The 13,854-nt window shown below is 41.9% G+C and overlaps 2 protein-coding genes across 3 annotated transcripts in view; one reads left to right on the plus strand and one right to left on the minus strand.

The window, feature by feature from the left end:
• Positions 1–5,228, plus strand: part of Gfm1 (G elongation factor, mitochondrial 1) — a 44,923-nt gene extending 39,695 nt beyond the window's left edge. For both annotated transcript variants that reach the window (XM_063281134.1, NM_053625.2), the window contains exons 16-18: positions 3,572–3,732; positions 4,669–4,722; positions 4,874–5,228. In XM_063281134.1, the coding sequence (XP_063137204.1) occupies positions 3,572–3,732; positions 4,669–4,722; positions 4,874–5,005 (347 nt within the window). In that variant the 3' untranslated portion in view covers positions 5,006–5,228. The remainder of the gene's footprint in view (positions 1–3,571; positions 3,733–4,668; positions 4,723–4,873) is intronic.
• Positions 5,229–9,465: 4,237 nt separating this feature from the next.
• The window catches only part of Rarres1 (retinoic acid receptor responder 1), a 34,261-nt gene continuing 29,872 nt past the window's right edge, over positions 9,466–13,854 (minus strand). The window contains exons 5-6 of the mRNA NM_001014790.2: positions 10,134–10,196; positions 9,466–10,052 (exon numbers count right to left, since the gene is read on the minus strand). Coding sequence (NP_001014790.1) covers positions 9,903–10,052; positions 10,134–10,196 — 213 coding nt within the window. The 3' untranslated portion in view covers positions 9,466–9,902. The remainder of the gene's footprint in view (positions 10,053–10,133; positions 10,197–13,854) is intronic.

Genomic DNA, 13,854 nt, shown 5'->3' on the forward strand with positions numbered 1-13,854 from the left:
GAGCACACTGTAGCTGTCTTGGGCACACCAGAAGAGGGCGTCAGATCCCATTACAGATGGTTGTGAGCCACCATGTGGGTGCTGGGATTTGAACTCAGGACCTCTGGAAGAGCAGCCAGTGCTCTTAACCACTGAGCCATCTCTCCAGCCCAACTCCTTGTCTTATTTAAGCTTAGTAGTTATAATCTAGTTTTCTGTTGTAAAAAGAAAGAGTGACCTCCATTTTCTTTATGTCAGCTGTGTATTAAACAGGTACTGTAGTCATGATGTAGATATTTGGTCGGTCTGATATGATATTAATTGAGAATAACTCAGATTAGAATACCCACCTTTTGACCTTGAAATGTTCATTACTTTAATACATCTTAAGATAAAAAAATTATCAAATAGGTTAACACTTTTTAGAAATGCAATTGAATTAGAAAGCACCATTTGTTTTATGCTGGTTCTTGACTAGGAGTTTGTAACTTTGATGGGAGTAGAGGTTAGATAAATATAAGATTATCTGGTCATCAATTGACATATGACTTCATCCATTCTAACTCTTCCTATATTTAAATATAAATAAATATAGATGTATATGCCCCTAGTACACACATATGCTAGTGGAAACCTCTCTATATAACCTCAGTGAGATAAGCATAACTGCACAGTGGATCTGCAAAGGGAAGTCTGGGTTGCAGCTGAGGTAACAGGCTGTGCAGACAAGCCAGGTATTAGCATGAAAAACAGCTAATTTGGGTTCTTTGTCTCGCTATTTCTTTATGTTTAAAGGCAAAAATATATGGGACCACATTTTTATCCATAAATAAATATAAATATTTGCCAAAAATAGAATGTGATTTTAAGAAGAAAAGGCATTAGAATTGAAATAAAAATGAAGATTGATTTTTAAAGTCCTAAAAAAGAGGGAGTTTTAAAAATGTTAAAAGTGGGTGCCTTTCATCCCACCAGAGATAGGCAGATGTCTAAGTTCATGGCCAACCTGGTCTACAAAGCAAGTGGGAAAGCTAGGGCTACATAGAGAAACCCTGTTTCAAAAACAACAAAACAAATAAATACTAATTAATTTATGTAATTGATGTAATCACGTACAGGAAGTCCTCCCAAGCAGTAAGGAGTTGTGTGTATCACTGAATGCCAGCTGAGGGCTTCTGGATAAGAACGTTCCTACTAACCGAGCTCCCTATAACAGTGGCTTATACGTAGATTATTGTGTCTCTTATATATAGTAAAATATACTAAAATATGTGGCATCAAAATTAGGAGATACTTTAGATTTTTATGTATTATAAATTAAAACCAAAATTTGAACTTGCCTCAAATACCAGTCAGTGATGTAACTTGACACTGAAATGTGAAACTACATGTCTGGCTTGGCTCTGTGGATGTGAATGTTGCCATCACTTCCAGAGAGAACACTTTGCTTATTCTCCCAAACACTGGGCTTGCAAACATGCTAAGCAGAGCCAGGACTGTCTTTACTTCACTAACCCAGCAGTCTGTTCTCTGGGGGCTCTGGCCATTCCATGCCAGGTTTTGGGCTTTGTCTTCCCCTTACTATGAAGAAATAGGCCTGTCATTTGCTTGAATGTCCCCAGACCGCCTGGGAATATTCCTTGGAAATGTTCCACATGCGTGTGTGCGTGCATGCGTGCGTGCATGCGTGGGCACACGCGTATACCTGCCTTCAGGGACAGTGAGTACAGTTCTTCCTGTTGTATTGCCTTTGACCTAGAGTAGTGTCATGCCACTTCTTTCCCAACATGCTTGCTTCAGCTATTGCTCGCCAAATTTATCCATTCCTTGTATGCTGCATTATGTTGAGTATGTGAGTGTCTGGAGGGTTTCAGCTCTGTGAAGAGACATAATGACCATGGTGACTCGTACAAAGAAAACATTTTACTGGGGCTGGCTTACAGTTCAGAGGTTTAGTCCATTATCATCATGGCAGGAGCATGGCAGTGTGCAGGCAGGCATGGGGCTGGAGGATCTGAGAGTTCTACATCTTGATTGGTAGAGACTGAATTCCACACTGGGTGGAGCTTGGGCATAGGAGACCTCAAAGCCTGCCCCCACAGTGACACACTTTCTCTAATAAGATCACACTCCAACAAGGCCACACCTCCTAATGGTGCCATTCCCTGTGAGCCAAGCATTCAAACACAGCGTCTGTGGGAGCCATACCTATTCAAGCCACCACAGCGAGTGAGCTTGGAGCCGAGAGAATTGAGATTCAGAGCAATTAGTTTTATAACTCAGGCTGACACACTGGTTTGGTGGAACTTAAAGTTAAACCTAGACTAGTTTTAGCCCTTGACTACCTCATTCAGCTGCTTATCACCCGGCCTTCTGATACTGCTGTCTTTACTAGAGGATTGAAATGGAGAGTCACCAGTGTTTCCATAGCATAGGCTTACTGTGAATTAGGTATGACTCTGGAGGTGAGTTTAGGAGTGCTGTATTCGAATACAGAGACAGTATAAATGCATAGGAAGCTGAGCATCTCTGGAGTTTGGTACCCAGTTGGGGTCCTGGTGCCGATCCCAGTGGTGCTGAGGCTGGCTGACATTGTTACTGTGACAGTGGCTGCACTTGAGTCTGAGTGTCTTTAGAGGTGCTTATATGATCGTACAGGAATGGTTGCTAATTGATCTCTGATGGACAAACCGATGCCTCTGGAGAAACTGGTTATTTCAGAACACAGTAGCTTCTGTGCTGTCTTTCCTGTAGCTTGTTCAAACCTTCTATTTGGGGACAGTGCAGCCAGTCAGAAACTAAGTATTCTGCTCTAGCCCCCACTACTGAATTTCTGTAAATATTTGAAGTGTAAATATTTGAAGTTTATTTTACTTTTTCCGTAAATATTAGTCAGTATTTGTAACTCTAGAGTGTAGTAGTAGTGTATTAGATGGGACAAAAAAAAAACCCACAATGACCTTTACGTTAAAGTAGTTGTTAACATCTAGTCTGATATCTTTTAATTATTGGTGAAGAAATTTAAGACCTGGGCAGACTGTTTTCACAAGAATCAAGCAACTTGTTAGAGGAAACTAAAAGCCTGAGTCTCAGTCAGGCAGTAGAATTCGTCAGCCTAGAAAAAGGCTTCTCAGAAGTGACATGAGTCTTCTAAGCACCCTCTCCTGCACTGTGATGAGTTGTTGGGGTGTGTGTGTGTGTGTGTGTGTGTGTGTGTGTGTACGCGCGCGTGCACGCAAGGACAAGTAAGAAAGAATGGGTTTATGTTGGTTTCACACGTGATGACTCCAGAGAGAAGAATTAACACAGCCATATAGTTTACATAGTGTGGGGCTCGATGATTGATGTTGCTCTGTAGTTTAATGAGATTTAAGGAATTTTCCAAAAGCACGGTAATGGAAATACACCTGAGTGAAATGTTATCTCTGGAATTTTCACCTAGCCAACTATTACCATAAAAAGAAAAATGAGTCCGGGGGAAATTTAAGCTTATCATCATTCTGTGCCTTTAGGGACATGCCATCTGTCTCATGTAAAGCTGGACAGGAGAATTTCACTTTTATAGCTAATATACTTTTCTTTTTAAACCTAGCCTTGGCCAGTGCCACATTGTGTATTATTGAACCTATCATGTCCGTGGAAGTCATCGCCCCAAATGAGTTTCAGGGAGCAGTGTTTGCAGGAATTAACCGGCGCCATGGAGTGATTACAGGGCAAGATGGAATTGAGGACTATTTCACGCTCTACGCTGATGTAAGTGCATCACTGATAGTCTCACGGTTTCTTTCACACTGTAGCCCAGGCTAGCCTGGAACTCACAGTAACCCGGTGCCTCAGCCTCGTGAGCTAACAACCCCTCTGGGTTACAGATATGTCTTACTTTAATTAGCCATAGAAGGTAATCAATTAGTTTCGGTTTTGGAAATTGTGGAGCAAACTGGAACATTTGCTTTTCAGTTTGTGGCTTCTACTTTGTGGCAATTTGTGTAGTTTTCTGTGAGAGCAACTCTTACGTGCAAAAGCTAAACATAGGATTCTTTATATCTTGGCTATATATATTTTGGTAAATTTGTTTCATAGGTATATAGTTATTTTTCCCCTTTTAACCTTACTTGTATAACTGCTTTATTGTATTATAAGGCTAGTATTTAATTTCCTGATCTGAACCTGTCTTAACTTAACTCTCACAGAGGAGAAAGTATGGGTCACTTTATAGATAGCCTCTAGAAAGATGTTGTTGTCAGTGTGTCCTCAAGTGCCCAGAGGAGGGCTGGGTGTCTCTCGGTGGTAAATGCGCGCTCAGGCTTCACGAGCCTCTGGGTTACGTGCCCAACGTTGGCACACGCACGTGCACGTGCACGCACACATAGGCAGTGGGAACTCATTAACATTTTCCCAGAAAAAACGCATGTAAATGCTGGAGGTAGCATGAGGATAAGAAGGGAATGCCGTCAGTGATGTACAGTCTGGATGGAAAGATTTGGTATAATTATACCTGTCAAAATAATTTTTAAGTAGGGTTTCCTGTCTGGGATAAGACAAAAGTCACTCTGGCTTTTGAGTCTTTTAAACTTAAAATTGTTAATATAAAGCTAATTGTAAGGCATTAAATTGACTGATATATCCCTGTATTTTCCTCAAACATTTTTCAGTAAGTGGTGCTAAAATATTTTTTATGTTTGTTTTTAGGTTCCCCTAAATAATATGTTTGGTTATTCCACTGAGCTTAGGTCTTGCACAGAGGTAAGCAACTTTAAAGTGAGCTGAACTTCACTGCAGTGCTCTTCAGAAGAGTGCTGTGCACATTGATCCCATCCTGACTTGCATCAGCAACTCTCTCTCTCTCTCTCTCTCTCTCTCTCTCTCTCTCTCTCTCTCTGTCTCTCCCTCATAGGGAAAAGGAGAGTACACAATGGAGTACAACAGATACCAACCATGTTCCCCATCCACACAAGAAGAGCTTGTCAATAAGTATTTGGAAGCTACAGGTCAACTTCCCGTAAAAAAAGGAAAAGCCAAGAACTGACTCTCAGTGGTACTTTGAACGTACTGACAGTTTGACTACAAGACGTAAGGATGATGGATGCCGGTAGAATGAATTCAGACGGCTGAAACAGATTTAGGAGCCCCTGCCATCTCGTGTTCAGGAGCTTCTATATACGTGCAAGATAACTAGATAACTATGTGTATTTAAACTGTATTTCTATTATTTAGTAAAAGATCTTAAATAAAATTATATTATTACTAAAGTATACTTAATATTATTTAAAAGAAGAAAAGAATAATTTTCAGCTTAGAATATATATAAATTTACTTCCCTTTTTTTTTTTTTTTTAATAAAAGGGCTATGTGTTTAGCCCAGGCTGGCCTCGAAACTTTAGTCTTCTCACCAAGTGGTAGGATTGTGAGCATGCACCACTGTGCACATGTTTGTACGTCTGTGGCTCTATGTGTGAATGTGCGTGCCAGAGTTGTCTTTGGTAGCTGTCCTCCAATTCAGTTGTTTTAGGTAAATTCTCTCACTAAGCCGAGCAGAAAGCCTCAGGGATCCTCCAGCCTCTACTTCCCCAGTGCTAGGATTACAGGTGTGTGCCATGCATGCCCAGCTATTTCCACATGGGTCTTGGGGGATTGAACTCAGGTCCTCATGCTTGCCTGTGCAGCGTTTTACTGAGACAACTCTCCAGCTCCCTAACTTTTTTTTTAATCATCTGATGTAGCATACAGAAAAGTGGGGGAAACAGTACAGAATAGCCATGTAGCTGCTGACTCTATTCAAGAGTCAACAGTTTTCAATGGTTTGCTTTTCAAATAAGTTATCCATTGTCTCTGTGGCATGCATTGATATTTTAAAAGTTGCTCTCCTAAGGCGATGAAAGTAAATGTACGTTGTGACACTTTATGGGTACTGTTTAATGCGGCTTCCTGTTTAAAGAGAATCATTACGCTCTTCCTAGAGCTCTTTCAGAGCCCTCATTGGGCTGTGAAATACTAAAGATGGCGAGTGGCTTCAGTTTGTGCTTCTCCAAATGTATAACCACCTCTGTTAGGGTTACAGTATGGTTGTAGTCTTGTTTAGACAAGAACAAGGTATTTACATATGCTCTCTTCATTTGTATTCATAGATTCCGATAAAATAGAATTTGAGGAGTTGCTGCTTCAACACCATGATATATTGTAGTTCAGTCTGAGTCATCAGAGTTTGGTCTGTATTGTACTTATTAAGATTGAGAAGGAAAGGACGTTATGCTTTTGTTTCCAGAATAAGTTGGTTTTTCTCAGGCTGTTCTGTATCCTTTTAAGAATTTTTTTCACCTCCAAACCACTGATGCCACAAATATACACTAGTTTGTTATACTTAAAACATAGATAAAACTAGATAAGAGAAATGTGGGGTATTGACAGACTCCTATGGCCTTGAACTCTCATCTTCCTCTGCCCCCCTGTGATGTGCTGTGTCATGGGTCTGCACCACCTTTTACAGGGTTTTTGGTTTGTAGACATTATAATTTTAGGATAAATTTGATGGCCTCCTCTTAAGCTAGAAGCATTACCGGTTTTAATTCGTATAGCCCTATACGTGCTGTGTCTTTGTGACAAGCAAACATGAGGAGATGGCAGCTTCTCTGAAGGCCGTGCAGTCATGACGTTCTCAAGTAGACACTGTGCTTCCAGTCGTTCAGTGGCTTCGTGTCCTTGTGAACGTGTGGCTCTACCAGGGCATCGGGTCTGGGGAGTGGTTTGCTTTAGGTGCTAGGAGTATGTTCTCGTATGCTCTCAGTAAGGAAACGGTCTCACCGAATGTAATGCAGTCTTTGGATATTGAGAATAATCAGAAAAGTGAGTAAAACTGAGTATGTTTTTAATTTGCTAAATATTCTGAAGGTAGAGACAGGCAGATTTCTGTGAGTTCAAGGCCAACCTGGTCGACAAGGTGAGTTCCAAGCCAGCCAAGGCTATAGGATGAGATCTTGGAGAGAGAGAGGTGGTGGGAAGAGAAGTTAAGTTATAATAAGTATCCTGGGTATCTAATCCATTAGTGACATTTCATAGGCAACCGCATGGACCCACATGGGAGTGTGAATAGAACAGGATCCCAGAGGAACAGTTCCAGTAACAGAGCCCACATCTGTTGCTAGCTCCTTAGTTTAGTATGGACGGATGGTAAAGACCAAAGTCTATAGCACGGAAAAGATTAATAAATGAGTAATAAATGGGTGTTAATAAATGATAATTTTTGTGGTAGTTATGAAGGATAGTTTTAGCTAATTTAAAGAGAGTGTTAGCTTGTGTTGGGGAGAGGCCACAGTAGAGGCTGCACTTGCCACTGCTGTGTAGCGGCACTCTCCTGACTCACTTAAAAATTCTCTGGAGGTTTAAGTGAGGACCCAGTTCCATCTCTAGATATCCAGGCTCCCTAGAACATTTCCAGTTGATTCCAACATGCATTTGGTGTTAAAGACCACTGCAGTGTCATTTGCACATAGACCCAAGACATGGAGTTAGGTTTTGTTTTTTGGGGTTTTTTTTTGCAATTCTAATGTATAATATCAATCAATATTCTTTTGTGTGATACCACATTTGGACTATTGTCCCTTCAGCTGATAACTGACATTAAAGAAATACAGTTGAGTTTTCTCTTATTCTTTGTCTTCCTGAGTAACAGTAGCTTGTGAATCAACAAAATGTAATCAGTTTTGAAAATTAGGAATTTTTGCATTTTAGTATTTTACCATATGGAATCTTAAATTCGGCGCAGCCACCAGAAAGGAGTGAATTGTGACATGTTGGAATTATCCCACTGCAAATGATAGCTCTTTCATTGCTGAAATGATACATTGTTGAATCTGAATTTTAAGTCTTCGGCTAAATTTTCAGCATTTCACTTCAATAAGCAACTTGTGCTCCCAGAAATTCATGCATAGATTAGGGAGTGTGGTGGTTGAGTCTTGTTAAAAGTTAGGAGAGGTCACAGAACTGACCAGAAATTTCTAAACTGAGCAAAATCAGTGTAATAAAGTATGGTGTCTTGAAGGACTAACATTCAAAGTCCAAGTACAGACATTTAAAACTGATCTTCAAATGAACTTAAGTGTTCTAGTGCTGTGAACAGACACTAAGACCATGGCAGCTCCTATATGAGAAGGCATTTAATTGGGGCTGGCATTGTTTCAGAGGTTTGATCCATTATCATCATGGTAGAAGCATGGCAGCATGCAGGCAGACAAGGTACTAGAGAAGTAGCTGAGAGTTCTACATCCGGATCAACGGGCAGCAGGAAGAGAGGGACACTGGGCTTGGCTCAGGCCTTTGAAAGCTCAAAGCCCACCCTAGTGACATACTTCCTATAACAAGGCCACACCTCCTAATCCTTTCAACTAGTGCCACTCCCTGGTGACCCAACATTCAAATCTGTGAGCCTATAGGGGCCATTCTCATTCAAACTACCCCGTGTACTATCTAAAAAATTATCATTCAAGTAGGAAAAATTGAAACTGAGTAGAATAAAATGGAGTTGTCGACAAAACCCTGGTACTGCTTTTGATCTATCTTGAGATTCTGAAAGTTCTGGAGGCGTTCAATGAACGTGGTGCTAAATGCAACTGTGGCTGGCTCGGTGACTCAGAATTCACTCTTCTAACTTGAAGAGGGCTTGGGGAGTTCAGTTTTTACTTTATCCAATGCAAATGAAGTACTTGCTCTGTTGTTAGCCAGTGAATCAATGTTAATGAACTCAAGCTCACAACCTCATCGGTCTGTTAGGAAAGATGTGCTGGCAATGGCGGAGAGTTCTAGCAGCTTCCACTTTGTGGGCTTTGCATACGGTTCCTCTCCACACTCTACAAAAATTAGTCTGTTTAAGGCTTATGTTGTTTGCGACTCTGGGGATTTGGGACAGTAGCAGCAGGCCACAGCTCTGACAGCCACATGAGCATTAGGGTTAACAGTCCATGATGTTGCTAAACTGGGCTGTTTACATCAGGTGTGTTAACTGCATCTCAAGCCTCTGGTATTTTCAACTCTGGGTGGGCTGACTGGGATATGACCTCATCCATTGTAAGGCTGCTTCTGAGTGCTTTTTTATTTTGAGACTGATGTTTCCCAGTCAGTCAGTGGCCCAGGAACCTGGCTTAAGGGTTTTTAGACAGTGACATAAGTGTCCCATTAAATTTTAATAATTTCGAGAGGCAAGCAGTGGCAGTGTCACCTGGGTGAGTCTTCTCGCCCTGAGGAGGTGCATCACTGAGTGTGTCCATTTCATATTATGTTGGCTTTCATAGATTATTTACACCAACCCTGGGTCCTGGTTGTCCTGATGAATAAAAACATAATTATCTGGCACTTTCTGAACTACATCAGTGTTTCTTTTGTGTGTTTGCAGCTTTTATCGTGTGAGATAGTGTGTTGTTCTAAAGATTTGTAAAATTTGAATCGGCATTGGGATTTGATTTAATTCCAGGTTAGCCTAAATTTTCCACACATACCAAAGTTTACAAGCACATTTTATTATTTAGAAATAGAAACATTTATTGAAAGTGGGCATCACGTTAAAAGGGAATATTTGCCTGAGATTAGCAGTATTTCCCTGAAAAAAAAAAAGTTGACATAATAAGAACAATTTAGCAACATAAAATAACTACACTATGCCCAGAGTAATGAAAACATAGAGATGAAACCTTTCCCCAAGGCAATGCTGATCCACCTGCTGTGTGGTGGATGAGCTGCGACTGCCACGCCCAGTCAGGTGGGCGCGCACAAGCTCGCACAGGTGAAAAGCAAGGCAGCGCTCCGAGCACCTACTTCGAACTGCAGGCTTGCCTGGGTGCTAGAATACCTGGACCTTCGCGTTTACACAGGAGTGGACGTGGGCTAGTGGAGTGGGGTTTTTTTAGAGAATAGTAGAAGCAGACCATTTCTTCTTTTTAGAAAGTACTGAACTCGGCTGGCTCCATAGCTGATGCTTCCGCAGTTCCAGAGGTTTCTTCTGGGTTCTGTAGCTCTTGACAATGGTAATTGACTTTTAGGGGCTTGCCAGGGTACCAGACCATATGAATACGGCAGGGAATGATTTCCTACAAAGTAAATATTATAAACTTGAAAAACTTTATTATAAACTTATAAAAACAATTCAGTACACAAACTTTGCATCTTACCTGTGTTGAGAATTCATGAAGTAGAACAGTGAAGTCAAAATCAATGCTGTCATCATCTGTTTTCTAGAGAAAGGAAAACAGAATTAGTATAACCCACACCGTGGGATTCTGTAAGCTCAGGATTTGTGAGGCTGTGTCATGTGACTCCTGTGGGCGGTGTCTTCGAGCTTCTGCTGAAACAGAGGTGGTACTCCCAGTCAAGTTCTAGAAGTCACAGGTTCTGTTCAGGTTTTGTCACTCAGTCCCATGGAAGTCTAGTTAAAAGTCCTTAAAGCTTTTTCTCTCTGGTATTTATGGGTTTGGCTGAACTCTGAGAATAAGGAGAATCTCTGGCAATCTTAGTGATCTAGGTACTGTATGTGAACCTCTGATGTGTTTGTTGGCCGTGCTCTCCTCTGAGAGACTGGAGAAAAGCACACTTTCTACTGTGCCTGCCACAGGCCAGATGCCCTCACAGAATTCCAATCTAGGTCTGACTGCAGCCTCCATGTCCTTCAGATGTGCTGCCTGAAGCCCTCCCATATTGTTGTTAAAACCGAAATGTTAGGTATTTTGGTTTTTTATAAAGTTTAATAGTCAATTTCCTAGTAATGGTTTTGTACTCCTTACTTTTATAGATCAAGGGTATTTCTCTTTACTAGTGAAGATAGGATTATTTTAAAAACCTTCAGTCTTTAGAATAGAGCTTCAGTCTTCTACCGGGTTTTTAATGAAACAGCTAAAGAATATGGAGGGGTGACGATGGAAAAGGACTTGATGTTGGGCTCTGTCTTTGTTTTTCTTATCGGTGGAGATTTTCACAAGCCTCTGTACTAGGGGAGGAGAGAGCTATAGAGTTTGATGCAAGAGGGGGGAATGCTTCAGAGCCGGATACTGTATAGTGACTTTTCTTGTATTATTGGGTAGGTTTCTCTCTGGCCTGGAAGTATAGTATACACAGGGGTGTTCAAACACCAAGGCACAAGCCACACAATCAGAATTCACCAGGGAAAACGTCTTTCATTAGAGAGTAAGTTACCAGCACTTCTTACAGTTACCCTTCTGTATCTGTCAGCTGTGCAACCAAGAATAGAAAATCTGAATTCTAAACATGTGCAGGCATGTTTTTGTTGCTGTTCCCTAAATAGAATGAAATAACAATTGATAGAGCCTTTACTTGGGCAAACTAAAGATAAAGCGTGTCAGAGGACTCGTGAGGCTTATGAACGAATACTGTGGCGGGCCTGAGCCAGGCCCGCAGATGCAACGGGCTAACAGCATCAGTTTGCATCACTTGGAGGTGTGCACTTGGCCTTGCCTGGCCCTCATTTGATGACTATCTTTTCTTTGGAAGACAAAGCTGATCTTTCTCAAGTTGTCCATCAGTGGGCCCCTGCCACAGACAGCTGCTTCCTGTAGTTTCTCAAGGCTCGGCTTTCCCGGGTGTTCTTAAGCCTTTAAAACAGATCCTTTACTTACAGACACCTTTTCAAGGCAGTGCATTCTTATTCTGCTTTTGAAAATGACATTTTTTTTAATGTGGGTTTCTTTGAGATACAGTCTTATCTGGCCTGGCACTCTGTAGCTGAGACAGGTCTTGAACTCCTAACCTTCCTGCTTCTGCCTCCGAAATACTGAGATTCAAGGCAAGTGCTACCACGCCTGGCTTTAAAAGCAGCATTTTTAAATGAAATTATGGTAGTCTTCAAGTTTTAGGTTAAAACATAGCAACTCCAGTTTTACTTAGTAATCTGTTTTGCCCTTACCATGGAGTACTGCCTAGACTGTGGAAATCAGAGAGCCTGCCTGACATGGGTGAAGCTATAGGCTCATTCCCCAGCAATGAGAAAAAAAAAGGTGTTACCCAGGTAAAATGTGTAAGGTTATAGTCCGCTGTGCCTACTAAAGCTCCTGACTAAAGCTCCTCACTAAAGCTCTTAAAGCAACTCTTGCACTGCATGCCTGTCTGCACCCTTCTTTCAGAAGGAAGGACCCTTGAAACCAAGCCTGAAGCACAGCTTGTTACAGACCTGCAGAGGTAAACCGTATACCTCACAGTCTGCCCTCACCACATCAAGCCCTGCCAAGAAGTCATTATTTTTAATATTATTCAGAAATAACAGCTTTGGCTTTTATTCAAATTATCACAATGCCAAGTGCTTATATTCCAGATTGACAGTGATTTATTATTTTTTGTTTCTGTAACTTAGCACTTTTGTCTTCCTGGAAACCATGAGGAAGACTCGTTTGACCCCATTTTTGCAGCCCCCTTCCATGTCCACCAAAGGGAGAGACTAAGCCCTAATAGAATCAATGTGGTTTTAGTAGAGTAAGTAGGCTTATGCTATTAATACCCGTTATCGAAAAGAGATTTCTCAGCAGAACAGTTATGGCTGGTGAGGTAATTTCTGTTATGTATCTTGGGCTAGTGGAGGGAGGCCATAGCTGGAATGAAGTCTGCAACTGACTACAGTGAGTGGCGACCTGGTAGGTGTTTAGGATTAGGGTTAGATATTTTTGGGTGTGAAGTAGAAACTTAGGTTCTTTGGAAAATCGGTCTGATGGTGTTTTGCTAGGACAAACATGTGAAGGAACGTTTCTTTAAAGCGGACACAGGTAAAAGGAAGTTCTGCTATAACAAGCACGGGAAAGAACACGTGATGAAAAATTCTTCGCCAATGACACACGTGTACTGGTCTGCCTTACATTGCGTAGTTGAGCTGCAATTGTCATTGGTGTGTTCTGTGGAGAGAAACACACCAAAAAGCTCCTGGTGCTGTGCTGCAGCTGCTTGCTGCTTCTGAGGACTTGGCTGATTGGCAGAGTGACGTCAGCTGAGACAAACGTGCATGCTGAGGCAAGGCCCGTGGAGGACACGTGATGTCTGGAGGGTATAAGTAGGACTTGATGGGCAGTGACAAGGCTGAGCTGGGCTTGCTTATAGACCTAGCTGTACAGTGCTTGTGGGTCTCGAATCTTTGCTGATCGTCACTTCACTGAGAAAGGCACAGCCAAGAACTTCGCCTGGCATCCCTCTGGGTCCTTCCTGATGACTCTGGCCAAGATGGAGGCCTGCCTGTCTCTGTTAGGCAGTGCCACCACTGCTGACTTGTGTTTGCTATCCTGACTCTACCGAACTGGACTGCTTGTGTATCCCTGGAGTGTTTGCGAGTGGATCGAGCTGCTGCGGCTAACAGTTCACTGCCGATTTCCAGACAACACAGACGGGAGTTGCTCCAAAGAACCTTTCTAAACAGGTCCACTTCCCCCTTTCCTTTCTTCCCCACTGCCATCATTAAAAATAGGTTTTGGAAAGACTAAAGTTACAAGATTTGGAACTGGTGGGTTGGAATCAGAATAATGTAGTTTTCCTTTCATCAAGTCATAATGAAGGCTGGGAGTGGAGTGAAAGTCTTATCCCCATTTTCTCTTCGCTGATATACTCCCCTATCCTAGGCAAAGTCCCTGGTATTGGGAATGCCATCCGTCCTTCAGAACTAAGGAAATAATGGTGGTCCTGTTCATATACGGCTATAAGTTTAGAAGTTTGTCTTCCCTTATACCATTGCACTAGCCTATAAGTTTAACCCTGAGAATTCCGGTAATAATTCTCACCCAGAAAGCTTTAGGGAAAGTGATAGCCACCCCACCTCACACACACACACACACACACACACACACACACACACACACACACACACACGCTTCCTGCCCCTGAGCTGTCTTGGCGTTATCAGCTCCA

Source organism: Rattus norvegicus, chromosome 2, assembly GCF_036323735.1.
Source record: "Rattus norvegicus strain BN/NHsdMcwi chromosome 2, GRCr8, whole genome shotgun sequence".
In the NCBI taxonomy this organism is placed as follows: domain Eukaryota; kingdom Metazoa; phylum Chordata; class Mammalia; order Rodentia; family Muridae; genus Rattus; species Rattus norvegicus.